Source organism: Carcharhinus amblyrhynchos, chromosome 23 (genome assembly GCF_965287045.1).
Source record: "Carcharhinus amblyrhynchos chromosome 23, sCarAmb.v2.hapA, whole genome shotgun sequence".
In the NCBI taxonomy this organism is placed as follows: domain Eukaryota; kingdom Metazoa; phylum Chordata; class Chondrichthyes; order Carcharhiniformes; family Carcharhinidae; genus Carcharhinus; species Carcharhinus amblyrhynchos.
In genome coordinates, this window is record NC_137346.1 from 33232540 (window position 1) to 33260462 (window position 27923).

General features: G+C 41.1%; 1 protein-coding gene across 2 annotated transcripts; it reads left to right on the forward strand.

Moving 5' to 3' along the window:
* Positions 1–107: 107 nt before the first annotated feature.
* Positions 108–27899, forward strand: LOC145357357 (uncharacterized). 2 transcript variants are annotated; one of them, XR_013889288.1, is made up of 4 exons: positions 108–239; positions 15701–15771; positions 22956–23149; positions 27487–27899. XR_013889288.1 is itself a non-coding variant. In XM_080210646.1 (3 exons), exons 2-3 carry the CDS (start codon positions 15723–15725, stop codon positions 27789–27791), a joined length of 354 nt encoding a protein of 117 aa, XP_080066772.1. In that variant the 5' UTR covers positions 108–239; positions 15701–15722; the 3' UTR covers positions 27792–27899. The 2 variants fall into 2 exon arrangements, 1 of the variants encoding a protein (XP_080066772.1); XM_080210646.1 differs by lacking the exon at positions 22956–23149.
* The last annotated feature ends 24 nt before the right edge of the window (positions 27900–27923 follow it).

Here is a 27923-nt window from a genome sequence, read left to right on the forward strand (position 1 = left end):
GTGTTTCCGGAGTTTACCGCTGGGGGGCGGTGTTTCCGGAGTTTGCCGCTGTGGAGGGGGGGGGGGCGGTGTTTTCGGAGTTTGCCGCTGGGGGGGCGGTATTCCCTGCGTGTGAAGCCGGTCTCGAGCGGTGTTTGAATACCGCGGCTGCGCTGCGAGACGGTTGAAGTGAGTGGGAGTCGAGCTTGGGCTGAAGGGACGCCGGGAATAGCACATTTACCGAGGGTAGAAGTGCACCTGTGAGTACCCGGGGCAAGGAGAGAATGAAACAAATATCATAATGCGGAGAAATTACAAACACGTGAATGCAAAGTCCTGGAAATGCTGGCATGGTGGGAATAGCAGATTATTCCCCCACCACCGCCCCCCCCGCCTAATTCGTGTGTATCTCACTCAGTAAATGGCTGTTAGAAGATATGTGATGTACCTACTGATTACCTTGCCCCATAATACGTGCAACCACTGCCAAAATTATGCTGAAAACAGGTTATTTTTCGATACATTTGAAGGATGGACACATAATGCATTGACTGGACTTCCCTCTGCACCTCCAGCCCTTTAAAAATCAACGAGTTGGTGCAGAGGGAGGTGCTTGAAACCAAAACTCAACATATTCCTCCTCCAAATGGGTCCAGGCACAAACAGCTCGCACTTTCCTATTCTAGAGCAGCCAATTTAATCCCTTTGCCCAACACTAAAAACAGAGAAGTAAGAGGTCCTGATTTCATGTCGTGATCTTTCACTGACCTGAAACATCAACTCTGTTTCCCTCTACGCAAATGCTGCCAGATCTGCAAAGTATTACCAGCATTTTCTGTTTTTACTTCAGATTTCCAACACCTGCTGTATTTTGCTTTTGTCTTGTCCAGTGAACATAAGAAATAGGAGCAGGAGTAGGCCATCTAGCCCTTCGAGCCTGCCCCGCCATTCAATAAGATCATGGCTGATCTGTCGTGGCTCAGTTCCACATTCCTGCCCTCTCCCCATAACCCTTAATCCCCTCTCTTATCAAAAACCCATCAACCCGCGTCTTAAAAATATTTAGCGAGGTAGCCTCCACCACTTCAACGGGCAGAGAATTCCAGAAATTCACCACCCTTTGAGTGAAGAAGTTCCTCCTCAACTCCGTTCTAAACTGCCCCCCCTTTATCTTGAGGCTGTGCCCCCTAGTCCTACTGTCCTTTCTGAGCAGGAAGAGTCTCTCCACCTCTATCCTATCCATCCCATTCATCATCTTATACGTCTCAATGAGATCTCCCCTCATTCTTCTAAACTCTAACGAGTACAAGCCTAGTTTATTCAGCCTCTCCTCATAGCTCAACCCCCTCAACTCCGGTATCAGCCTAGTAAACCACCTCTGCACTCCCTCCAAGGCCAAAATATCCTTGCGTAAGTACGGCGCCCAAAACTGCACACAGTACTCCAGCTGCGGCCTCACCAATGCCCTATACAGCCGCAGCAAGACCTCCCTACTTTTATATTCAATCCCCCTCGCTATGAAGGCCAGCATCCCATTAGCCTTCCTGACCACCTGCTGCACCTGCAAGCTGGGTTTTTGCGACTCATGCACAAGGACCCCGAGGTCCCTCTGCACCGTCGCCTGCTGCAGTTTTTCGCCACGTAAGTAATAATCCTTCCTACCATTATTCCTACCAAAGTGGACCACCTCGCACTTGCCAACATTAAATTCCATTTGCCAGTTCCTGGCCCATTCGCCCAGCCTATCTAGATCCTTCTGTAGACTCTCCACACCCTCCGCACAATTTGCCGTTCCACCAATCTTGGTGTCGTCAGCAAATTTCGACACCATACACTCGGTTCCCTCCTCCAGATCATCTATATAAATGGTAAATAGCTGAGGCCCCAGCACCGACCCCTGGGGCACTCCACTAGTCACCATCCGCCAATCCGAATAGCACCCATTGACCCCCACTCTCTGTCTCCTATTTGACAACCAATCCTCTATCCACGCTAACACCCTACCCCCAACTCCATGTCCCCTGACCTTCTGCAATAACCTCTTGTGAGGTACCTTGTCAAACGCCTTCTGAAAATCAAGAAAGACCACATCCACTGGCTCTCCTCTATCCACCGCCCTAGACATATCCTCATAGAACTCCAGTAAATTTGTCAGACACGACTTCCCTTTAACGAAACCGTGCTGCGTCTGCTCTATCAAGCAATTCCCCTCAAGATGCCTCGCTATTTCCTCCTTGATGACGGATTCTAACATTTTACCTACAACAGACGTGAAACTAACCGGCCCATAATGCCCTGCCTTTTGCCTGCCACCCTTCTTAAACAACGGCGTAACATTAGCCGTTTTCCAGTCTTCCGGCACTTCCCCGGAATCCAGCGACGTCTGGAAAATAACCACCAAGGCATCCACCATCACCTCCGCCATTTCTTTCAGAACCCGCGGATGCATTCCATCCGGTCCTGGCGACGTGTCCACAATCAGCCCCTCCAGTCTGTCGAGCACCGCCTCTCTAGTAACAGTAATGTCATTAAGACCCTCCAGTCCTACCACCTTTCCATCTCTAACACCCGGCAAATTATTCACGTCCTCCTGCGTGAAGACAGAAACAAAAAAGTTATTCAAGACCTTAGCCATATCCCCATCCCCTACCACTAAGTCCCCCTTCTCATCCTCTAAGGGACCAACGTTCACCCTAGCCAGCCTCTTCCTTTTTATATATTTATAAAAACTCTTACTATCCTTTTTTATATTAAGCGCTAGCCCAGCTTCATAGTTTCTCCTACCCTTCTTTATCAACTACTTTGTCAATCTTTGTTGACATTTAAACCTCTCCCAATCCTCTTCTCGCCCACTACTCTTAGCTACTCTAAACGCCTCCGCTTTTAATTTAACACTTTCCTTCGTTATCCACGGCTTATTACCTCCCCTCCTACTGTCCTTTTTGACCATCGGAATAAATTTCTGCTGAGCACCAAGAAAGATCTCCTTAAAGATCCTCCACTGCTCCTCAGCAGACCTATCTTCCAACGCGCTCCCCCAGTCCACATTCGCCAATTCTTCTCTCATCCTACCGTACTCCCCTCTGTTCAAACAAAGGACGCACGTCCGGGAACCCACTTTCTCCTCCTCCATCTGCACCAGAAACTCCACCATACAATGATCACTCTCCCCAAGAGGGTCCTTCACCGCAAGGTCCCTAATTCTACCCGTCTCATTACATAACACCAGATTCAAGATAGCTCGCTCCCTCGTCGGCTCCAACACACACTGTTCAAGGAAACTATCCCGGCAGCATTCCAAGTGCCATTGTTCAGGCTCCAAACACCACTCATAAGGTGAGACGGCAATCTATCAATCCGCAGACCAAACTAATACACTGTAATGTTACACAATGCAGCTTCTGATATTTTGGAAAGGCCAAATATAGATTCAATGATTGCTTTTCTCAGTATTGTACTATAACCATATGTGACTCTGATCCCTGTATTTATTGCTTTTTTTTCTCCCACTCGTATTATGACTTCTCTGTCCTTCAACACTTTTCCATTGAAGTTCAGCACAAGGTTAACAAATAGTGCCATATCTGTCTACTGGGCAGTCTGCTATTGAATTAAACAACTTCAGTCTAGATCACAGCTCCTTCTCTCCTTTACAGTTGATGTTGCTAGAGTAGGATACATACACTGCTTCTATCGACGGTGACTTTCCATTTTCTTCCACCAGATCCCTGGACTACTGGTGGTTAATTGGTTTTGCCAGGTTTTTATGCACCTTCTACAACTCAGCTGATTCTTAAGTGCTCACATCAGTTGGGTCTCATATGCAAATTATCCTTAATATAATGATTCACTGTACAAAAGGCCCCTTTAAGATTTGGGTGCTATTAAGTGAGATTATAGTTGAACTGTGTCCCAACTCCATCTACCTACCTTGACTCTTTGACTAACAAAACTGTATTAATCTTAGTTGAAGCCATATTCACAACCTTCGAAAGTTCCAAATTTTCACTTGTCTGAAAAAGAAATGTTTTCTGATTTCATTTCTGTAGTGTTGCTCCAATTTTAAGTTATTGTGCTTATTAAATAATTATGGTACAGAAGGTGGCTGTTTGGCCCATCAAGTCAACTCTCTGTAGAGCATTCCATTCTGTTCCATTCTTCCTTTTTTTCCCCATAGTTCATCAAATTTATTTCCTTTGTATCCATCCAATTCTCTTTTGAAATCATTAATTGTCACTGCTTCCACCACTCTTATAGACAGCAAATTCTGGGTTACTACTATTCATTGCATTAAAAAAAATCCTCAAATTCACCCTGCATCTCTTACCCAAAATCGTAAATCTGTCTCCATGGTTCTTATACGACGTATGTAAACTTGTCACAGCTCTCAAATCATGTCTCAATCTCCTTTGTTCTAAGAAGAATAATCCCAGCTTTTCACCTTAACCTTGCAGCTAAAATCCTATAACTCTGGAACCATTTTGGTAAAGGTCTTCTTCTTCTTCTCAACAACCCTCACACCTACCCTAAAAGTCTGAAGACCAGAAGTGGATGCAATATTTTGTTGGGGCTGGACCAGAACTTAATACATGTTCAGCTTAACTTCCTTGCTCTTGTACTTAATAACTCTGTATAAAGCCTAAACTTCTATGTCCTGCCACCTTCAAGGATTAAGAGCGAAAGAATTAGGAGCAGGCAAATCAACCCATCTTGTCTGCTCTGCCAATCAATACGATCGTGGCTGATCTTGTCTTGGCCTCAACTCCACTTTCCTGCCCACTCCATAACTCTTCAATCCATTACTAATTAAAAATCTGTCTATCTCATCAAAATTACTCAACGTCCCGGCATCTGCAACATCTGAGGCAATGAATTTCATAGATTCATGAGCCTTTGTGAGAAGTAATTTCTCCTCATCTCTGTTGTAAATCTACTATCCTAAAACTATGATCTCTCATTCTAGATTGCCCCACAAAAGGAAGCATCTCTAGGTCTACCCTGTCAATTCCCTTTTGCGTCTTATATAGATCTGCCTTCATCCTTCTAAACTCTAGTTCACTTGAACCCCACATCCCTCTTTAGAACTGTGCCATTAGGTTTTTACTGCCTTTCCTTCTCCCTTCTGCCAAATGCATCACCTCACACCTTCTTGCATTAAATTTTATCTGCTACTTATCTGCCCATTCTGCTAACTTAACTGTTACAGTTGATTGGCATCATCGTCACTGTTTGACACACCTCCAAGTTTGGTATCAGGGCAAATGTTTACTCTCTATTCCAGTATCCAAGTTATTTATATACATCAGCAAAGCAATGGTTCTATACTGATTCTTGGGGAACACCACTATCTATCATCCTGAAGTTTTCAAAACAACCATTTACTTTGACTTGGTTTTCGTCCCTAAGCCATTTTCCTTATCCAAACATCCTCCTATTCCATGAACTTTAATTTTGGTAGTCAGCCTTTTATGTGGTACTTTGTCAAACACCTTCTTAAAATCCATCTAGGCAGCATCCTTCAATTCACTTCATCAACTTTGTCTGTCACTTAAGATGCAATTAAATTAGTCATGCATGTTCTCCCTTTTACAAATCTGTGCTGGCTCTCATTAATTAGTTTAAAACCACTCCAAGGACTTGTTGATATATTTTCCCCGATTTTTGTTTCTAAAACTATACTCACCATCAATGTTAAATTAACCAGCCTATTGTTGCTAGGAATGTCCTTGTTTGTACTATTTCTTGAATAAGAACGTCACATTTGCCACTCATCAATCCTCTAGCACTTCCCTGTATCTGGGTAAGATGGGAAGGTTATGGCAACCCTTCTGCTATTTCCAGTTGTGATGTTGTTTGATTGCCTGTCTGACAAGCATTTTTGAAGTAACCTGTGTAAACCACCTAGGAGCACTTCACTATATCATACTTGCAATAGAAGGAATTAATTTTTTTTTCCTCATCCAGTTGAATATTTCTTGGTTCCAACCTTATCGGCCCAACTGTAGCCAGAACATTTCAGCAAAAGGCTTTTGCTTCCCAACCTGCCACCTCAAGAGGCTTCCAAATATCCAATCTTGACCACCTTCTCTTCATCTATGTATTGTCCTTTAGATACATTATGTACTGACATGAGATCAACTTCCTCGTGTATGCCGATGAACTTGATTCTTGATTCTTCACTGTTCTGTGCTGCCAACTTTCTTCTCCAACATTTAGTCTAGAATGGTCAGCAGTTTCCCAGCAGAACAATGGGAAAACTGAAAACTTTGTCCCCCAACACACTATAGGTAGCCACAAGCTGCTATGACACTGACTCTTGTTTACTTCCTGGCAACTATCTCAGGCTGAGCCAGACTGCTGAAAACCTCACAATTCTAATTGATCACAGGCTGAGCTTCTTAGTGCATGCCCTGATCAGCAAAAAAAAAGTTTATTTTAATATGCAGAATACTGCCAGCCTTGACATCAGTCCATTTGCATTATCCATGCATTTAATAACTCAAAATTTGACAATTTCAAAATTCTCTGAACCAAACTCCTATCCACCACCCCTGTAAACTTGCGCTAATCTAAAACTTTGTTGCATGTGTCATATTCTGTATCAAATAATATACCTTTACTGACCTTCCTGGCAAGGAATTGCCTTCCTGGCCCCAGTGTGTCTCATTTATGTCTCAAACCCTCTCAGACCTAAACACCATTCAAGTGCTAAACACCATTCCCTGAGCCCTCAAAACCCAGAATCAACAGGTATATTAGCAACACAAAATGTAACCAGAGCCTGCATTCTTTCTTCAAATGTAAGACTGTGATCTTCAATAATACCTAATCAAAATATCCACTACAGCATGGCTGGACACATTTGTGCTTGTGACAAGATATCTGATGCCTTTGTTGTAGTTAGTGGAGATAAAGCAAGGATGTACCATGGCTCCCTAAAACGCTAAAGGAAACCACCAGGGACAGGCAGCAGGTATTTGGTTCTATTCAATCTCTCCAGACAATGTGCTTTCACCAAAGGCAATAATGGGAGAACGACTCTATGCAGATGACTGTGCCCTAGCTGCCCATCCAGCCTATGGCAAACAAATTCTCAAGTGCTACAAAAAGCATTGGTCTCCAAATCAGTGTCTCTAAGACCAAAATTCTTTGAAACAGCAAACAAAACATTGATGGCATTATTCATTGCTGGAAATAGTGAGAGAGCAAGTTGTTCCTGTGGCTGATCCATGGTTGTGTCTGGAAGCAGAATGACATTTATCTGAAGACTAAAATCAAGCTGTGCCTAGCCACTGTCCTTATCAATCTTCTATATTGGGTGGAATCCTGGCTTAGTTACATACCGAAGCTTTTGCATACTTCCACTAAAAACATCCTAGTCCTTCATAAGAATTTGATGGTAGGACAAAAGCACAAACAGTGAGGCTCCACATTATGCTGGGCATAATAGCACAGGGACCAACCTCCAGAAAATTCAACTCAGATGGGCAGGCCACATTGCTTACATGGAGGACTACTGAATAACCAAGCAGATCTCCTGTGGGAATGTTTTGGGCATACAAAGTTAATGTGGTCTGTATAAGTGACAGCCTGAAAAAGGAGTGTTACAAAGATATGCATTGCAGACCAGCTCTCTTTGGGAAACACTGTGTCTTGTTAACCTATGTGGAGACAAGCACTAAACTTGGTTCAGCATGCTTTGAGTATCTTAAGGCAAACTCGAACACTCAATGTCCAGAAGTGACCAACCTGCAGAAGCTCTCTCAAACACCAACAACGACAACATTAATTGTTGGTTCAGTGGCCATCCAGGCCAATCTCGCATTGGGCTCTTCAGTTGTGAAAGGATCCACAGAAATGATTCTGCCATTTGGACATACTTGTAATAACAAGCACTCTCCGCCAATTAATACTAAGTAGCATATTTCCCCAACTTATTTTACTTACTCAGGCATCAGAAATTTTGTATAAAAAGAAAAATATCAACTACTATTGAAATCTCAATGGTGCAATATCATCAGGAGCTAATTGGCTCCTACATTTAAATTCTTGTATTTAATGGATCTCTGCTCAATAATGATAATGTGGTTAGCAGTTAACAATTAGATCCCAGAAGGTAGACATGAACAAACACATGGATGTGGTCAGCTGGTCTTAATAACCTGTTGATTCAACTAGATCCATTTTACAATGAAATTCCTCAAATGTGCATTAATTGCCTCTTCAAAATGAAGAACATTTCTTCCATTATGATGAGTACAGATATCATGGCTTCTTTGCAGTGCATCACAGCAATTTCCTCTTGCTTCTTTGAAAGCTAAATTGACTTCACTCTTCAGTGTCACAAACAATGCCAAAGCTTGAAATTAGTCCTGCTTTATCCAGATCAAGAGACGTTTTGCCAGAAGAATGGCCTGATTACTGTACGTCCTGAAGAAACCTGAGATATTATCATATAGTTATGTGTTCATACATTTGCACACCATTTTTCTGATACTTGGAGGATATACACCTTAGGTGAAGAAGTTTTTCTCTGTGTTGATAATTTTATTCCACACAATTTATAGAGTAGTATATTCTACTGATTTGCCACATAATCCAAAATATTCAAAGAGTGATACACTTACATGTATTTGTGCACATGCATTCTGACTTACGTTGGTTGCAGACAGTTTTTTACAAGCAGGGATTTCTTCCACTCTGACATCATGAATGGAATGTTCTGTCCTTATTCATGATGCCACAGTAGGGAGTGCAACCCACAATCAATTGTTCTCTTCAATGATTCATAAAGGAAGAGTTTTTCTCAGAAGTGTGCTTCCAAACTGTCTCCAACCACTAGTCAGCAAGTAAAAAAACGACAATTATAATCAATAAGTGCAAAGTTCGGTCATTTATACAAACATTATGGTTATAAGGTAATTCAGTAAAATATACTTTTTCTTCTGACTTATTATTTGCTAATTCACAATGTCATCGATTCTCCCCTAGTATATTTCAGTTGAGAATATGAATTTAGGAGAATGTAAAATTGATATCGTTTTAGCATTTTAATTCAATAACTAACAGTGTCAACAGGCAGTCATGCCAAAAAGGGACTGTGTACTAGATGGCATGCAAAGGCTGGACATCAGTATTGGCTGATGTGTATTTCTGAAGTGAAGCTGGAGCAGTCTGTAGTTTTACATGAATTCTCAAATATTGTTTCAGGATTGTTTTTGAAGGAGCAATGAGGAGTGAGCATTTTTTAAAATACTCACTAAGATGAGGTGTGAAAAGCACAGAATCTCACGGTGCAGAAGAAGCCCTTTGTCCATTGAGTCTGCACTGATGTCAGAAACACCTGACTTATCTAATCACGTTTACTACCTTTTAGCCCATAGGCTTGAATGTTATGATGTGCTAAGTGCTCCTCCAGGAACTTGTTAATGGATGTGAGGCAACCTGCCTCCACCATCCTCCCAGGCAGAACATTCAGATGGTCACCACCCTCTGGGTAAAAATGTTTTTCCTCACATCTCCCCTAAACTTCCTGCCCCTCACCTCAATCCTATGTCCTCTCATGACTGACCCTTCAACTAAGAGGAACAACTGCTCTTTATCCACTCTGTCCATGTCTCTCATAATCTTGTATACCCAATCAGGTTGCCCCTCAGTCTTTTCTGCTCCAATGAAAACAACCCAAGCCTATGTAACTGCTCTTCATAACTTAAATGTTCCATCTCAGGAAGCATCCTGGTGAATCTCCTCTCCCCCTCCAATACAATCACATCCTTCCACTAATATGGACCAGAACTGCACACAGTATTCTAGCTGTGGCCTCACCAAAGTTCTGTACAACTCCAATGTGTCATCCCTGCTTTTGTAACCTATGCCTTGATCGATAAAGGCAAGTGTCCCATATGCCTTTTTCAACATCCTACTAACATGCCCTTCCGCCTTCAGAAATCTGTGGACAAACATGTCAAGATCCCTTTGTTCCACCGAACTTCTTAATGTTTTACCATTCATTGAGTACTTTCTTATCAAATTACTCCTCCCAAAGTAACCACACACTTTTTGGGGTTAAATTCTATCTGCCACTTATTTGCCCATTTGACCATTACCTCTAAATTTTCTTGTGGTCCAAGGCACTCCGCCTCACAGTTAACCACCTGTCCAATCTTTGTGTCAATCACAAACTTACTAATCCTACCTCCCACATAGTCAATATATGTAATTTGTATAAATGACAAATAATAGGGGCTCAGCACAATTCCAATAGGCATTTAATATTTGAATAGATATTCAAGCTCTGTTTTAACTAAGGATTGTGGCTTTAAGAGCCAGTGAATGAGATTTTGATACTGATTTCTGTATTAAGCTATACTTACCATTTGAATACTACACTACAAGGAGGTATTCTGACTATGTAAGATCTACTCTGAAAGGGTGATTCTTGAGGATATAGTGGGATGGAATTATGAATTGGCTGAGCTGGGGTGATCTTTTTTATATCTACTTGTGGGAGATAGGCATTGCTGGCTGGCCAAAATTTATTGTCTATCCCTAATTGCCTAAGGGAAGTTGAGAGTCAACCACATTGCTCTGGCTCTGGAGTCACATACAGACCAGACTAGGTAAGGACAGCAGATTTTCTTCCCTAAAAGACCTTAGTGAACCAGATGGGTTTTTCTGACAATTGAGAATGGTTTCATGAGCATCAATAGATTCTTAATTCCAGATTTTTTTTATTGAATTCGATTCCAACATCTGCTGTGGCGGAATTCAACCTGGGTACCCAGAACATTAGCTGAGTTTCCGGATTAATAGTTAATGATAATACCACTCAGCCACCACCTCCGCTACAGCCATTGAAAGGAAGCTATATCATGGATCTTTGCAACAATTGGTAAGTAGAATGTGGCTTCTGAAAATTGTTTCTGGAGGTGCAGCAGCAAAGCAATGACTATTGAAGGAATCCATTGCGATGAACAAAAATAAGTCTTCGCTTTAGCATTCAGTTTTGTTTCAATAGATGATGGACTTGCCTAGGGTTGATAATGGTGATTTGTCATGTTCCTTGTCATTTTTCATGTTTCTTCTGGAAAAAGAGCCTATACCCAAATTATCTCTGAATGGGTTAAAATTTCTGGAGTGCGGAGATGCGAATTTTGAAACCAGTATACCTGAAACAATGAAAGATAATTCAACAATTAGGGCAGCACGGTGGCACAGTGGTTAGCACTACTGCCACACAGCCTCAGGTCCAGGTTCAGTTCTGCCCTTGGGTCACTGTCTGTGTGGAATTTGCAGTTTCGCCCTGTGTCTGCGTGGGTTTCCTCCTGGTGCTCTGGTTTCCCCTCTCAGTGCAAAGATGTGCAGGTTAAGGTGATTGGCTATGCTAAATTGACCCTAGTACCAGAGGGATTAAGAGGGTGAATACATGGGGTTGCTGAAATAAGGCCTGGTTGGGATTGTGGTCGCCACAGACTTGATGGGTCAAATGGTCTCTCTGTACTGTAGGGATTCTGTGATAACTGTGACTATTTACATACATTGCATTTCATGCAATTCTGTCACTCAAACTTAGCAGAAACCATTTGCAAATAGAAGAAGGTAGTCAGTTAACTAAAATCTTGTGTGGCTTTTGGTGCAGAATTATAACAGCAAGGTGCACTAATATAGCACTTTTAATATAGCATTCAAAAGAAGTAGGTTTTAAGAATTTTAAGCAGAAATGGGAGAGATCTGGGAAGGGAATTCCAGAGCTTAGGGTCTAGACAGCTGAAGACATATCTGCCAATATTAAGGTGATAGACTTGGAAAACAACCAAACCAGTATTGGTGGAAAACAGAAATAAAATCAGAATTTGCCAGGTCCTTGAACAATCATTTAGATCCAATAAATTAACTCTGTTTCTCTTTACAGATGCTACCAGACCTGCTGAGGTTACCCAGCATTTTCTGTTTTTATTTCAGATTTCCAGCATCAGCAGTATTTTGCTTATTGGAGCAAATCAGCCTTTTGTTAATTTGTTCTTAGTATGTGAGCATTGTTGACAAGGCCTGTAATTATTGGCCATCCCCAATTGCCCTAAGGAGATTGTAATGAGCTGCCTTCATGAACTGCAGCAGTGCATGTGGTGTAAATACAACCACAGTACTTAAAGGGAAGGAGTTTAATCCAATGAAGGAACTGCAATATAACCTTGTCAAGGTGGTGTGTGATTTGGAAGAGAACTTGCAAGTCTTGGTTTTTCCATACTTCTGCTGCCCTTACACTTTTAGGTGGCAGAGGTCATGGTTTGGAGGGTGCTGTTGTAAGAGCCTTGGCGTGTTGCCATTGGCTGTAAAGCACTTTGGGGGCTCTTGAAGTTCTGAAGGGTGTATATAAGTGCAAGTCTTTTTTTTGGATGATGGTGGGGCTGGATGAGGTTACCGTTAATTGTATATCAGTGTGATTAACTCTGAAGGTGGAGGGCATTTATCAGGTCATTACTTGAATGCAAAGAGGCACTTACTGACATTGGCATGAGGGTTGAGTTAGGAGGTGTGGACCTGTAATGTTTCACTCTGAATAAATCTGAACTGAATAAAGGTTGGCTCTCCTCTCATCCTTTAACTAGTAGTCAGGAGTTTAACAGTGACTGAGAAAGAGAGAGGCAAGTCCGTGGGTGGATTTGAACATGTGAGCATTTTAAAATCAGGACTTTGCCAAACTGGCATCTAATGTAGATTAGCAAGCACAAGAGTGATGGATGAATAGGATTTTGTACTAGTCGGCATACTGGAATAAACTTAAGGTTATGGTGCGAGGAGGCCTGGAAGTCAGCCATGAGAGTATAGTCACGTTTGGGTATAACAAGACCATCGATGAAAGTTTGAATAGAAGATTGATTTCAGATATTTTGAAGTTTAGCTATTTTGCCTTGTCAGCTATGGAAACATTTTGGAACATTATCTTGTGGGAAAATTTGTGTTTCGTCACCTTCAATCAATGAAACCATTGGGTGACAAATTGTAATGACCTGTGAAAAGAAGAAGATCCATAGAATCATTGAATCTACAGTGTAGAAGGAGGCTATTTGGCCCATCAAGCCTGCACTGACAACAATCCCACCAAGGTCCTATTCCCATATCCCCCACATATTTACTCTCCTCGTCCCCCTGACACTGAGGGGCAATTTATCGTGGCCAATCTCACTAATCCACATATCTTTGGAGCACTGGGAGGAAACCCACTCAGACACAGGGAGAAGGTAAGGGGGCATGGAGTTGGGGGTAGGGTGTTAGCGTGGATAGAGGATTGGTTGTCAAATAGGAGACAGAGAGTGGGGGTTAATGGGTGCTATTCGGATTGGAGGTTGGTGACTAGTGGAGTGCCCCAGGGGTCGGTGCTGGGGCCTCAGCTATTTACCATTTATGTAGATGATCTGGGGGAGGGAACCGAGTGTATGGTGTCGAAATTTGCTGATGACACCAAGATTGGTGGAACGGCAAATTGCGCGGAGGGTGTGGAGAGTCTGCAGAAGGATCTAGATAGGCTGGGTGAATGGGCCAGGAACTGGCAAATGGAATTTAATGTTGGCAAGTGCGAGGTGGTCCACTTTGGTAGGAATAATGGTAGGAAGGACTATTACTTAAGTGGTGAAAAACTGCAGCAGGCGACGGTGCAGAGGGACCTTGGGGTCCTTGTGCATGAGTCGCAAAAACCCAACCTGCAGGTGCAGCAGGTGGTCAGGAAGGCAAATGGGATGCTGGCCTTCATAGCGAGGGGGATTGAATATAAAAGTAGGGAGGTCTTGCTGCAGCTGTATAGGGCATTGGTGAGGCCGCAGCTGGAGTACTGTGTGCAGTTTTGGTCGCCGCACTTATGCAAGGATATTTTGGCCTTGGAGGGAGTGCAGAGGAGGTTTACTAGGCTGATGCCGGAGTTGAGGAGGTTGAGCTATGAGGAGAGGCTGAATAAACTAGGCTTGTACTTGTTAGAGTTTAGAAGAATGAGGGGAGATCTCATTGAGACATATAAGATGATGAATGGGATGGATAGGATAGAGGTGGAGAGACTCTTCCCGCTCAGAAAGGACAGTAGGACTAGGGGGCACAGCCTCAAGATAAAGGGGGGGTGGTTTAGAACGGAGTTGAGGAGGAACTTCTTCACTCAAAGAGTGGTGAATCTCTGGAATTCTCTGCCCGTTGAAGTGGTGGAGGCTGCCTCGCTAAATATTTTTAAGACACGGGTTGATGGGTTTTTGATAAGCGAGGGGATTAAGGGTTATGGGGAGAGGGCGGGAATGTGGAACTGAGCCACGACAGATCAGCCATGATCTTATTGAATGGCGGGGCAGGCTCGAAGGGCTAGATGGCCTACTCCTGCTCCAATTTCTTATGAGAATGTGCAAACTCCACACAGTGACCTGAGGCCAGAATTGAACCCTGATCCCTGGTGCTGTGAGGCAGCAGTGCTAGCCACTGTGGCACCGTGCACCGCCCTCCCCCACCCCTGTGAAGAGGGGGCCTGTGGGGAAATGTCCGCTGCTGCTACTTCTGGCTTCACTCCTCACAGCAGCTCAAATCACCCCCGTTTGCACCCTCAAGGTGGATTTCATCACAGTGCAAGTTGCTTGTCATGAGAACACTCCCTGTCCATTTCTCCCTGGTGGAGGGTGTCTCTTGATCCGTCTAGCTTTAGCTGGCGATCGTTGCTGCTCTGTGGAGTTCGGGGAGGCTAGAGGATATTTCTTTCATATCTTAATGTTAGTTTATAGCTAGGAAGAATTGTAAATTTTGTAAATACTAGTCTACAATTTGCAAATGTTAAATGCAATATGTTTTGTTATAGTGAATCTGAAAAATTGCTACAAAACAAAAACGATGAAATGAATTGTGCATCTTCTTTGCCGCTGTTTGTTTTGCTGCTGTATCTATGGCACATATGTGTGCTGATTCAAGCTATTGGTGTTGCAGCCTCCATGTAAAAACCTAACTTTTAGTTATTTGCATATTCTCTCTTCCTGTTCTTCACCACAAGCAAAAATATCACTTCTTGTATTGGGGACTGGTTTCACATTGAGAGTATAAGGAAAATTTAACACAGTATGTATGTATGGGCTTAAATTCAGCTTAAATTATAGATGATAGGTGAAAGTGTACCCCCAGCAGCTGCCACATGAAATGAGCTTGACAATCAGTATCAGGATTCCCAGAGCAGCAGACTTCTATTAATTAGGCATTATTGTCACTAAATTATCATTTTCACTTCCAATACTTTGGGATGAAAATGACACAATGGAAGATACGTTCCTGAGTTTGGATGTGTAAAGGACATTAATGGATACTATTAGGAAGAGCTGCACTTGGCTTATGCTCCGTTAAACTTGGAGATACTTATTGCTGACACTGATGTTAAAAGGAACGTTTGTATTCAACTCCTTCACATTGACATTGTTTGCATTACAGAGCACAAGATCTAAATATGGGTGCAGAAATATTTCAACATAATATACAGGAAGTTCTGTTGGTGAGCAACAGATATGTGGATTTACGTGTAACATTATGAGGAAAAGCTACAGTTCTAATACAGTTTTGTTCTAGTAGTAATGGTATTTAACAAATGACATAAGATTTAGAATCCACAGTGCATGGGAGTCTTTGAGGTAATAGATGTAGAAATGAGAACATTTGATTTTGAAAGCAGTTTGAGCATTAACATTTGTCAACTATGCGTTTATACCCACAGTTTCAAGCCATCTTTGAAAGTGATGATGAAACATGTGAAATTCCTTTTGACAATGCACCTACTTATAGCAGGTAGGTCAGTTTGGAGTTCTATTATAGTTTTATAATTATGTATGGAAGTACTTTTAAATGTACAGTATATTTTTTTCTCTACAACTCCTTCAACATAAATCTTCAGAAGTGACAAAACATTCATTATTATTGTGATGAAATAGCACAACCTCAAGTTTTAATCCTTTTGTTAAAAAATATAAATAGTTTAACAGGTCATCCAATTTTTGGGAAAGGTTACATTTATATTTTTAGTAATTTATGTTGTCAACTCCCAAGACACTGCTCTGAACAGTTGGCCAATACTGAGACCCCATTAGGGGCCGTGTGGTAAGCAGATCTCATGGAATGTGAAATAAATTACTCCTGTTCTTCCACCTCTTCAGTAATTAAAGGCTGTATTTGATGTGTTTGCCTTCATAGATCAGAGTGGAATAGCCCATTTGGAAACAAAGTTATCTTTTGTTTTGGTGAATTTTGTCTATCAATTTTAAGAATATTAGTGCTGGGCAGTGGGACTTTTTTTTAAGAAGATGCTGAAATTAGAACTCAACATTTACGTCAAGTTAGACGTAACAGGTTAGGTGTAATTCAGGAATAAACAGCATGGAAATAGGTAATTTAGTCAGTTCATGTTATTGTTTATTCAACAGTACAAGCACACAATTCTAATCATGTTCCCATATCCTTCATCCTCTTTTCCTTCATCCACATATTGAATTTAATTCTGGATGTGTTAAATGGTTTCTGTCTTGGTCTCTAAACCTGGAAATGAATTAAACAGTTTTGGAACTCTTGTGTATGTATTATTCTAACTGAAGTATGAACCTCTATTTTTGATGAACAATTTGCATAATCTTCCATTAGCCATAATGCCACTATGGTCTTCCATGTAACTAAATTGTTGGTTGCTGGCAGACAGCCTACTAAGAAATATACAACTTCATGCAAACATTTTATAACTCATGTAGAATTTTATTTTGTGAATCAGAAATAGATTAGCTCTTGAAAAATAGGTATAAAAGAACAAATAATTAATCTTATGTGAACCCAAACTTGGAAGTTCCTCTTTAATATTAAGATAAAGCACTGGCAGAAATAATGTTTATTATATCTTAGTCATCAATCTTGCATGGTTTCATGCCTTTTGCACAGGTGAGGGGTTTAGGTTTCTGTTGCTAATTTTGATTTACTGTTGTAGTTAATGGATTAAATGTCTCATTCTGGACATGGGGTTTTATTTTAATTAATGTTCTCATAGCAGCTATTGAAGTTTTCCAAGCCACCTCCAAGAAAGTATGATGTAAGGACTGTATACAACTCCATCATCCTTTCAGAAAACAACTGGAAAATTTGAACGGTTATGGTCAATCTGATTGCAGATTAAAGTAATGTATCATGCCAAAGCAAGAAATACACCATTGCATTAGCCTTAATTACATCTATTATCCAACATATCAACCTTACACTGGTTGGATCTTATTTTGAATGAGGGCTAGTTCCCTGTGTGGATCTATGTTCTTTATTTAATTAACAAATTTGTAAACCTTGAGGTAATCTATCAGTTAATTAAAGATGACAGATTAAATCATATACGCTACATTTTGGGAAACTGTAAGTTAGTAATTGTAACATTTTAATCAGTTAACAGTTAATATGGTGAGCATCAGATATCTCAGATTTACTTAAAACCCGAGTTTAAATAGGCATTGCAGTTGAGAATAGAAATTTGATATCAATAACTGTAATTTAGTTTTCTAAAACAATGTAATTGTTTAATTTTCTCATCTTTGTGTTCAGTTACAAACTATCCCCCCTTCCTTTGAAACATAATATTCAACATGAGAATCTGCACCAGTTGAATTCAACGACTAGTGTAATTTATTCTTATTGGTTTAACAGAATAGACTGAATGTATCAATAGTACTAATTATTTGGCATTAACCAGCAAGTCTAGTTACTGAAAGCAGCAATTATGTCTATCCAAACACATCCAACTTAATTTGAAGGATAAAAATAATTTCACCTTCTAAAAATGTATAAAGTTCTAATGCTGCCGATACAGTTGAGGCTGTCAGTTACATATCTAGAGAACCTTTCCTAAATTGAGAATATTTGTAAAGTTATTGTAACAGTGTTTTAAAGGTATTTTACTTTAATAACTTTCAGTGAACAAAATGCCCTACAGTGCTTTTCAAATTAATATAAAATAAATAAACGTAGAAAAAAGCAATGACTTATGATCAGATATAGGAAAATCAAATCCCCACTGTCTTGAGATAATAATTGTTAACAACTTGGGTTGTTGCAGCTGTATAGGGCATTGGTGAGGCCGCAGCTGGAGTACTGTGTGCAGTTTTGGGCGCCGCACCTGCGCAAAGATATTTTGGCCTTGGAGGGAGTGCAGAGGAGGTTTACTAGGCTGATACCGGAGTTGAGGGGGTTGAGCTATGAGGAGAGGCTGAATAAACTGGGCTTGTACTCGTTAGAGTTTAGAAGAATGAGGGGAGATCTCATTGAGACGTATAAGATGATGAATGGGATGGATAGGATAGAGGTGGAAAGACTCTTCCCGCTCAAAAAAGACAGTAGGACTAGGGGGCACAGCCTCAAGATAAAAGGGGGGCGGTTTAGAACGGAGTTGAGGAGGAACTTCTTCACTCAAAGGGTGGTGAATCTCTGGAATTCTCTGCCCGTTGAAGTGGTGGAGGCTGCCTCGCTAAATATTTTTAAGACGCGGGTTGGTGGTTTTTTGATAGGAGAAGGGATTAAGGGTTATGGGGAGAGGGCAGGAAAGTGGAACTGAGCAGCGACAGATCAGCCATGATCTTATTGAATGGCGGGGCAGGCTCGAAGGGCTGGATGGCCTACTCCTGCTTATGTTCTTATGGGTTCAGCAAGTGTAAGGGATGGAGAAGTGAAGAGCAGCATTGGCCAAGATACACCAGGAGGACAACAGAGCACTTGGATAGGTGGAGAATTCAAATGGTTGGGATTTTGGTAATGCTGCGATAGATGCTCAGTTACTACTAAAGGTGGGTGCAAAGCACTATGGGCATGATATTAACACCTTGAACTAGGAAAATAGTGTGCAAAGCTAAAAATCCAATTTATGCCAGGGTGAAATGGTTTCCGATGTTCCCTGCACCTTGCGAGTGGTGAAAACTGCTTCGGGCACGAAGCTTATTAGCATGAGAATGACTGGATTTCCATATCATTAGGGAGTTCAGCACGTGTGCTTCCCACCTCTCCGGTAAGATGACACGCTAGTCTGTCGGTCTGCACTAACGCAGACCTGACAAACTGGTCACGCCAGGGAGGGGCATGGCCGACTGTGTATGTTGGGCAGTATCCACCTAGTGCTCACCAGACACCCTGGCAATGGGCATCAGGCACTGCCAGTGTGCTGAGGTGGGCTGGGACAGGGTTAGCTATGCAGAACGGCTGTGCAGGAGTGGATCACGAAGGGGGTCATGATTGGAGGAAGCATGATGGAATTCAGTCGGGGACCCATCAGAGGGCCCTTATGCCCGATGCTGGCAGCCTGTGTGAGAGGAAGAATATGCTGCCAATGAAGTTGGGGGGGGGGGGTGGTGGGTGGGTGGCTTCGATGCCTTTGTGATGTGGAAGGGGGTCTCCCAGTGCTCCATGAGATCGGGGCACCCTTGTGAAATGGCGGCCAAGTGCTGTGAAGCATGTTTCACCAGCACATTTAGGCTCCATTCCCCTTTAGTACTGATGCCAAGCTCCAATTCTCCAAAAAAGTGACCAAATGAAAGATTCCGATACGGAATGTGCCAGAGAGACCGGCGCAGTTCACCTCATGTTTCTTGCCTTCATGACACTTGGAAAATTCCACCCTATATGTTACATTGAAGTTTGTTTTTCTTAATTTCTGGGATTATTGTTAAAATGTCTTGTTTATTTCTAATTTAACTAATTACATTTGCTTCTAGATGAGTAATTGCCAACCTGGACTACAAAGCAAATGTTTTACGTTACTAGATTGTTCTAGACATTTTGTGCTAGATTAAATGTGTTTTAATATGTATCTAATGTTTTAATAATTTACTTTTGAGATTGTTAATGATGGCATTTATTTATTTAACGAATTATCACCAAAGTTATCAATTCTCTGGCTTTGTCCAGCCTTTTGCAAAAAAAGATAAACAGCAAAAGTACATAGATATTTAAATATATATAGGAATTTCCAGAAACATTTCAATAGAAGACCCTGTAAACCACTACCACTGCCATTTCTGTTTGGTATTCATATTGGTGCCTCACTAATCCTGTCCTATTCTTTACAGTAGATGGATGCTCGACCCCACCAGAGACAGAAGGCAGTTGAAGAGCTTGATTACATCATAAATACTTGTCCCATAATGTTTTATTGTGGCACTATGTCTCCCTTAGAGAAATGTCACACTTCTCTCTTACACCCTTCCCTACCCTTCCACACAGAGAGCCCTTTAGTTGCATCTTAACAGCAAATCCTGTGCAATAATGCTGTGTAGTATAGCTCCTGGCAGTGTCATTCTTTTTAATTTCTCTAAATTAGAACCAGCACCTCAACCAGGAAGCCTCTGCATTTGATATATTTTCAATTCATTTTTCCATGTACATCATCACACATTTTGTGGGTGATGCTGGCAAGCCCAACATTTATTGCTCGCTCCTAATTGCCCTTGAGAAGGTGGGATCTTAAAGATGAAGCTGAGCTGGATCATCCCCTTGGCACTTCTGGCTGAAGAGGTTTGCAAATGCTTCAGTCTTGTTTTTTACACGAGTGTGCAAGACTCCCCCACCATTGAAGATGGGGAGATTTGTGGGACAATATTGAGGCTTGGCTGACAAGTGGCAAGTAACATTCCTGCCATACAAATACCAGGCAATAACCATCACCAATAAGAGACATTCAAACCACCGCCCTCTGACATTCAAACCACCGCCCTTTGACATTCAATGGTATTACCATCACTGAATCCCCCACTGTCAATTTTCTTGGGGTTACCATTGACCAGAAACTCAATTGGACTCATTACATAAACACAGTGGCTACAAGAGCAGTCATAGGTTAGGAATACTGCGACGAGTGACTGCCCAAAGCCTGTCCACCATCTACAAGGCATAAGTCAGAATACTCCCCACTTGCCTGGATGGGTACAGTTCCAATAACACTCAAGAAACTTGACACCATCCAGAACAAAGCTTGATTGGTACCACATCCACAAACATCCATTCCCTCCACCACTGATGCTCAGTAAGAGCAGTGTGTACAATATACAAAATGCACTGCAGATATACACCAAAGATCCTCAGAACAACACCGTCCAAACCCACAACCACTTCCATCTAGAAGGACAAGAGCAGCAGATGTATGGAAACCACTTGCAAGTTCCTCTCCAAGCCACTCACCGTCCAGACTTGGAAATTGCCATTCCTTCGCTATCACTGGCTCAAAATCCTTGAATTCCTTCCCCAAAGGCATTGTGGTCAACTCACAACATGTGGACTGCAGCATTTCAAGAAGGCAGCTCACCACCACCTTCTCAAGGGTAACTAGGGATGGACAATAAATGTTAGCTGGCCAACGATGCCCATGTCCCACAAATGAATTTAAAGAAACTGTCTTTCCTGATAATATCTACTGCTGATTTTTAATTGTTCGTAGATCTTAACTGTCAACTGAATAGGTAGAGCTCAGCATGCATGCTTTTTTCTCTCTTTTTACCTCTATGTTTTCTCTTCCACCCAGAGCAGAAAAAAGGGGCAAAGTCACAGAACATATAATGGTTACTGGTTGTTCCCTTTGCATTGATATTGTAATAATGTAGTTATCATTTTAAGAGCTACTTCCCCAAAAGTGCTTGACCTTGATGAGGCTTCTTCTTACTTAAATGAAGCTCCACTTGGTATAATATTGAAAACTACAACCTTGCCCTGGTTTTTTTGTAGAAAGCAACAACTTTGTCCAGTCTGATAAATGTTGGTTATAAAGCTGTAAGTTTAAAAAAGTTGTGCAGTGACATTTTCCCTTTAGGAGACTCTAAAGACTTTTCTTTTTCAATTCTTCAAATATCAATAGATAGATATCAATTGACCTATATCTGCTTGCCATTAATATTTTTCCATGCTATATAGAATCTAGCAACCTCTTTGTGAGGGATTTAATTGGATTCTCAATGCCTTCCATTGTTTAGCTAACAAGCAACACTGAGACACTGAGCTAGAAATTAGAATATACTTTATCCAGTTTTTGGATGTAGAAAGTGGAACAGTTCATGTCCAATGTCCAAGCGAGAATCCTGCTCCTGTTTCAGGTTTTGATTGCTAAATTCTAATTTGAGCTCGCACTGTACAAGTTCTGACTAGTATTTCCAGTTCTACAGCAACGTAACCAGAAATCCTTAAAAGGACGGCTTGAGACCATTAAAGAAACCAAGTTTATTTATACTTATCTCAATTTGAAGGCTGAAGATGCAGGAGTGCTTCTTCTGCTTCACATTGATACTTTAGATTGGTATAACATCCAAATCAGATTAAATTTGAGTGGCTTTTCGTGGTAAGCAGCATCTTTGTTTTGAGGGTGAGGACTCACTGAGTCTCTATCTGGACACAGATATTGCTTCATCTTTTTAACACCCAAAAAGAAGCTTAAACCAATTTTCACCCCAGTTTTGAAATAGGAGTGATTTAATCAAATTTCTTTATTTCCAATGGGAAAAGGCTTTCCTGTGCACCTCACATTAGTGTGGCTCTTTCATATTTTGACACCCATCTTCTGCTTGTCTCACAAATCAGCTAATAATTATAAGTTTCTAGGCTTGTGATTTGCTTTTCAAACAATTGTTTTGATACTCTGAAGATTTGTTTTTATTCAAACTGAAGAGTTCTGAGGCATCCAAGTAGGCACTTTTCCATTCAGATAGTAGATTTCATTCACCTGCATCTCCACTATTGAATCCCTTTGTCCTTCACCCAAGCCTGATTGTCTTATTGGTTTCTTGCATCCCCTACTGAAGAGAATGTTACAGATTGAGTGAAGCACCAACATAAAAAAAGAAACAGTTCCTCACCAAAGAACACCATTTTAAATTTTGCTGGTCACTATTCCTTATACACCCTCTCGACCCTTCCCTACAATATTCTTTCTTCTGGTTGGCCTAATATTTCCTTCCTAGATTATTTTGTCTGGTTTCTAGATCACTAACTGAAATGCTGCAGAAAGGTTCGAGGATGGTGCATGAACAAACCACAAGGGATTATGGGAAACCAATTGGTGAGATCCTCAAACTTAACTGCCTGCTTTCTCAGGCTGGGGTCCGGCATCCATTTACGACAAAGAATGTGACATGGGATTAATGAAGCCCAATTCTCGACGAAGCACCTTTACCAGGCAAGTAAATGAATATTCCTTTACCTAGCAAAAATTGTTTACAAAGTTTTTCATGATTCTGTGTTGTCAGTTTTGCTTTAAACCTGGCAGCAAGAATGTATTCAAATTAGGGATGTATTCACTATGCACTTCTACATATTTAGGACTTTATTCTGAAAGAATTCTCTTTTACTACTGTTTTTACTGAAGCCTTCACTAGCAGGCCAAATTTATTGGCAACACATCATAACAACAGGTTTCCATCTCAATCTGCAGTGTGGACAATATGCAATTATGTTACATGAGGTCATGTAGATGAAACATTAAAATGAAGGTCCCATCAGTGGAGCCAATCATTTTCTTTTTATGTCCCATCTGTAAACAAGTATTGCAGTCACCAGCCACAGTCAAACAGAATGATTGGCTAGCTGTAGAAAAGTACTTACTGCCATTGGCAGCAGGGATGTACTGCTGAAGCTTCGTGAGGCTCTGGTCAGATGACATTTGGAATATCGTGAGCAATTTTGAGCCCCATATCTAAGGAAGGACGTGTTAGCCTTGGAGAGGACCCAAAGGAGGTTAATGAGAAAGATCCCAGAACAAAAGGCTTGACGTCTGGGACTCTGGGTCTGTACTCGATGGAGTTTAGAAGGATGAGGGATGATCTCATTGAAATCTACAGAATACTGAAAGACCTGGATAGAGTGGGCACGGGGAAGCTATTTCCATTAGTGGGAGACACTACAATGTGAGGGCACAGACTCAGGGTAAAGCCCTTCAGTACTGAGATGAGGAGGAATTTCTTCAGCCAAAGTGGGTAAATGTATGAAATTCATTGCCACAGAAGGAGGCCAGGTCATTGAGTGTATTTAAGATGATAGGTTTTTGATTGGTAAGGGATCAAGGTTATGGGGAAAAGGCAGGAGAATGGGATTGAGAAACTTAGCAGCTGTTGTTGAATGGCAGAGCAGATTCAATGGGTTGAATGACCTAATTTTGCTTCTATGGTCTACTGGTTCTAGAGAAATTGAATTCCTACTGTATACAATGAATGGCTGGATGATGAAAATCCAATTGGCCCAAAAAGTAGCCTCCTCGACTCCTTTATCCATCCCCATCTTGAATAACATCCTCTAACTCCTCTCCCAACCACCTACTTAAATGTAGGGGATTGTTCCTCTGGGTTTTCAGTGGCAGCCTCCTGTCACCTGAAATCCAGCTTCCACCTACTGGCCACCTAGTACTTTCCTTGACATTTGCCTTGGTCCCTGAATATATGCCTCCTGTTATGGAGTTAAAATCAACACTGTTATATTTTCTTCTAGCCACCTGATTCTTCACATTGAAACTCAATGCAGATTTTCATGGATTGTCAATCTTAAAAAGGAAAAAGCTGTCTTTGCATGGTACAAAACAGCCAATTGTTTATTTTTTTAAACAAGTGGCAAATATCCATACATTGCTGAATTGAGCATTTCAGAGAACTAGAAAGGTTGCAGCAGGCAATGAGGTTATGAAGAAAGAAAGGCTTCCCTCTCAATGATAAATATCCAGCACCTGTTTGTATTTCTGTCATCCAGCAAAACAAATGGCCTTGGCTCAAAATAGTGCAGAGCATTATATCTTGGATATAGTCTTTGGATCATTTAAAAATGGCATATCAATTCAAAAAGTTGTGGGTCCTGGTATACTGCGACATTCAACAATAAGTACTGTCTTGCAGAAAGAGAACAATCCAGACACCCTTCGATATTGAATGGGGTCACTTTGCAGTATCTCTGTGCTGCTCATATGGTACACCAATCTGTATTCATTGTAAAAAGAATATAGCTACAAAAAGCTTCAAACATCGTAAGTGCAACAAGCTTTCATGCAAGTAGATATGACAGTTGTTAAACCTGGTTTCTTCAATGCATGGTCAAGCTGTTTGCATTGGATTCTGAAGCTTCAGAATAGCAGTTAAAAATGAAGCAGAGTCTCTGAAAGCTAGCTAAAAGTTACTCCTGTCAAATTTTACTACCTGTGGTTTGCTCGGACCTTTCAAAGAGTAGAGCTGAACGTACTCGAGTAGCCTTCAGTCCCGAATTTTAAGAGTACAGATGACCAAGATTGCATGTCATTCATTAGAAGACAATGTGGAATCCCAAGCACTGAACCTATGATAAGTGAATGCTCATTTTCAGTAGCCAAATTCTCCCCATAGAGAAAAGCAGAGTAGTAATCAGAATTCTACTCCTGGTTTCAGGCAGCTTCAGTCACCTCACATTGTACAGGTGAATACAAACAAACATCAAATTGGCCTCACCAACCTTGGAACAGATTTTATATATTACATTAGAACAAACAAAAGCAATGCTTACCTAGTCTCTGGGGAATGTTGTTTAGAACATAACACCCCCTTAGCTTTTATGACCACTCTCCTTCACTATAAACAATGCCTTCCTCAAAACATCTCCAATGATGATGGACTGGAATGGGGAAGTTGCAGCGAGTGGATTTAGCAAACATTGAACGCTGGAGTCAGTTAGTTGGGATAGGCTAAGAGGCATGTAAAGCCCAGGCAGGGAAGCTGGAAGACAGAACAAGAGGTGAAGAAGCAGTAGATGTCTATGATGTTTTTGGTTTGCCTGGAATTTCATTGTGCCATGATTAGATCATTTTTGCACATTGTACAATGCAGGAATAGGAAATCATTCATAACTTTGTCCAGCATCCAAACAAGTGAAGAATAAATTGACACCATGGTTAACACTGCTACTTCATTCCACCAGGGACCCTGAATCAATTCCAGCCTTGGCTGACTATGTGAAGTTTGCATATTCTTCCCATGTCTGCATGGGTTTCTTCCAGGTGCTCCGGTTGCTTCTGACAGTCCAAAGATATGTAGGTTAGGGGGATTAGCGGGGTAAATACGTGAGGTTACAGGGACAGGGTGGGCCTGGATAAGATGTGATGTCGGAGAGTCGATGCAGACTTGATGAGCTGAATGGTCTTCTTTTGCACAGTAGGGATTCTATGATTCCATAATACTCCCTTGTATCTGGTAGAGAGACTTTGGGGAATTGAGAGAACCCTACAGAATTCTTAGTCTCCAATCTGCTGTTTTAGTCACAGTATCTAAGTAGCTCAATTTCTGGTCAATGTTGAGCCCCCACCACCCTCTCCCCTCACCCCACCATTGACCTGATTGGATTTGTCCTGCCTGGACAGAAAATAACTGGCTGATATTTCCACCTGCTCTGTTTGACGTCAGAATTGTATCTGCACCAGAACAACTTAACTAAAGATGTGGTTTGATTTGGAATACAGGCTATTGAGATAATATTAGGGCCCATTATTTCCTCATCCCATACACTCTACCATTTCTTGATGTACCTGGAATAAATCAAATTTACTGAAAATGGATATCTGTAATGGTGAAGACTACAGGAGCCTGCTAAGAAGGATCATCAACTTGGCAATTCTGGCTGAAAATAGTTGCAAGTACTTCAGCATCTTTTGTATTCAAATGTTGGCTTTCATTGTGGGTGAGGGATATTCATGGAACCTCCCCTTCCCTTCTCTTTTTCTTTGTTTAGTTGTTCACCATCATTCATGACTGTGTGGCAGCAGGACCTTGTATCATTTGCATTTGAGAAATTTGCATGGTGATATATCTTTCAACAAGTACACTGAACTCTAAGAAAAAGCAAAATGCACAACAAGTCAAAAAGCATATATAAAGAGATAAAATGTATGAACAATTTTAGGTAACCTTTTGAGCAATATTGCTTGTTAGAAGACTCACAACGCCAGGTTATTTGGTATCACAAGCTTTCAGAGTGCTGGTCCTTCATCAGATGAATGAAGAAGGAGCAGCGCTCTGAAAGCTCATGATACCAAATAAACCTGTTGGACTTAACTTGATGTGGTGAGAGTTCTTACTGTGTCCATCCCAGTCCAATGCCGGCATCTCTATATCATGTTTGTTAGAAAATATGAATGTTGGATGATGGAAGGATTGATATTTGCTGTGATGCTTCTCAGTTAAATAGCCAGTCCACACTTAGTATCTAGGCTCAAACATCAAAAATAGCCATTTAAACATGAATTAGAATATGATTAATACCTGTGAAAATCTGCCAAGAGTCTTCATCTTCAGAAGAGAAAGAGGGAAAAAAAAAATCAGAAAACGGGGATGGGGAAACACTTCATTTACAACAAACTGTAAGCCCTCAATTAAAATATATTGTTAAAGCATCTTGGGAAATATGTTCAGCATCATGTACACAGGAAATCATTCAAGGAATTAGTTTTAAATTATAAAATACATTTAGGCTTTGTTTATATTATTTTTAGATCAGTGTTTTGTTTTCTAGTATTCCAGGTGAAAGCTATAAAAGATATTGAAGACTATTATGAGAAGACAAAGAGATCTGTTGATGGAAGAATTCCTGCTGGTGGTTACTATGAGAAGGTAAAGAGGAGTCTAGATGAGGATGAAGACTATGATGAGGATGATGATGATGAAGATTCCGATATTGATTATGGGAACTCAAAAATCAAAATTCCTCGGCAAATGCATAGAACCAGAAAAGCATTAGATGAACAAAGGGAGAAAAGAGAGTATGAGTATTATTCTCGTGGGAAATTTGCCAGGGATATTGATGACTATGTGCGTTAGTTACAACACTCGTGGTCCATTGCTTTGCCAGATGTTCAAAATGTAATTTGTCCATACAGTATCTACCTAAAAGAAATAAGAGGAAATAAAGATTTCTACATGTCTCCATTTGAGTCTCTTAGTTATACAGTT

Coding starts and splice junctions, on each gene's coding strand:
- LOC145357357 (XM_080210646.1), top strand. CDS start 15,723: ATGATGAAACATGTGAAATTCCTTTTGACAATGCACCTACTTATAGCA. Junction 15,772..27,486: donor AATGCACCTACTTATAGCAG/GTAGGTCAGTTT, acceptor TTTGTTTTCTAG/TATTCCAGGTGAAAGCTATA.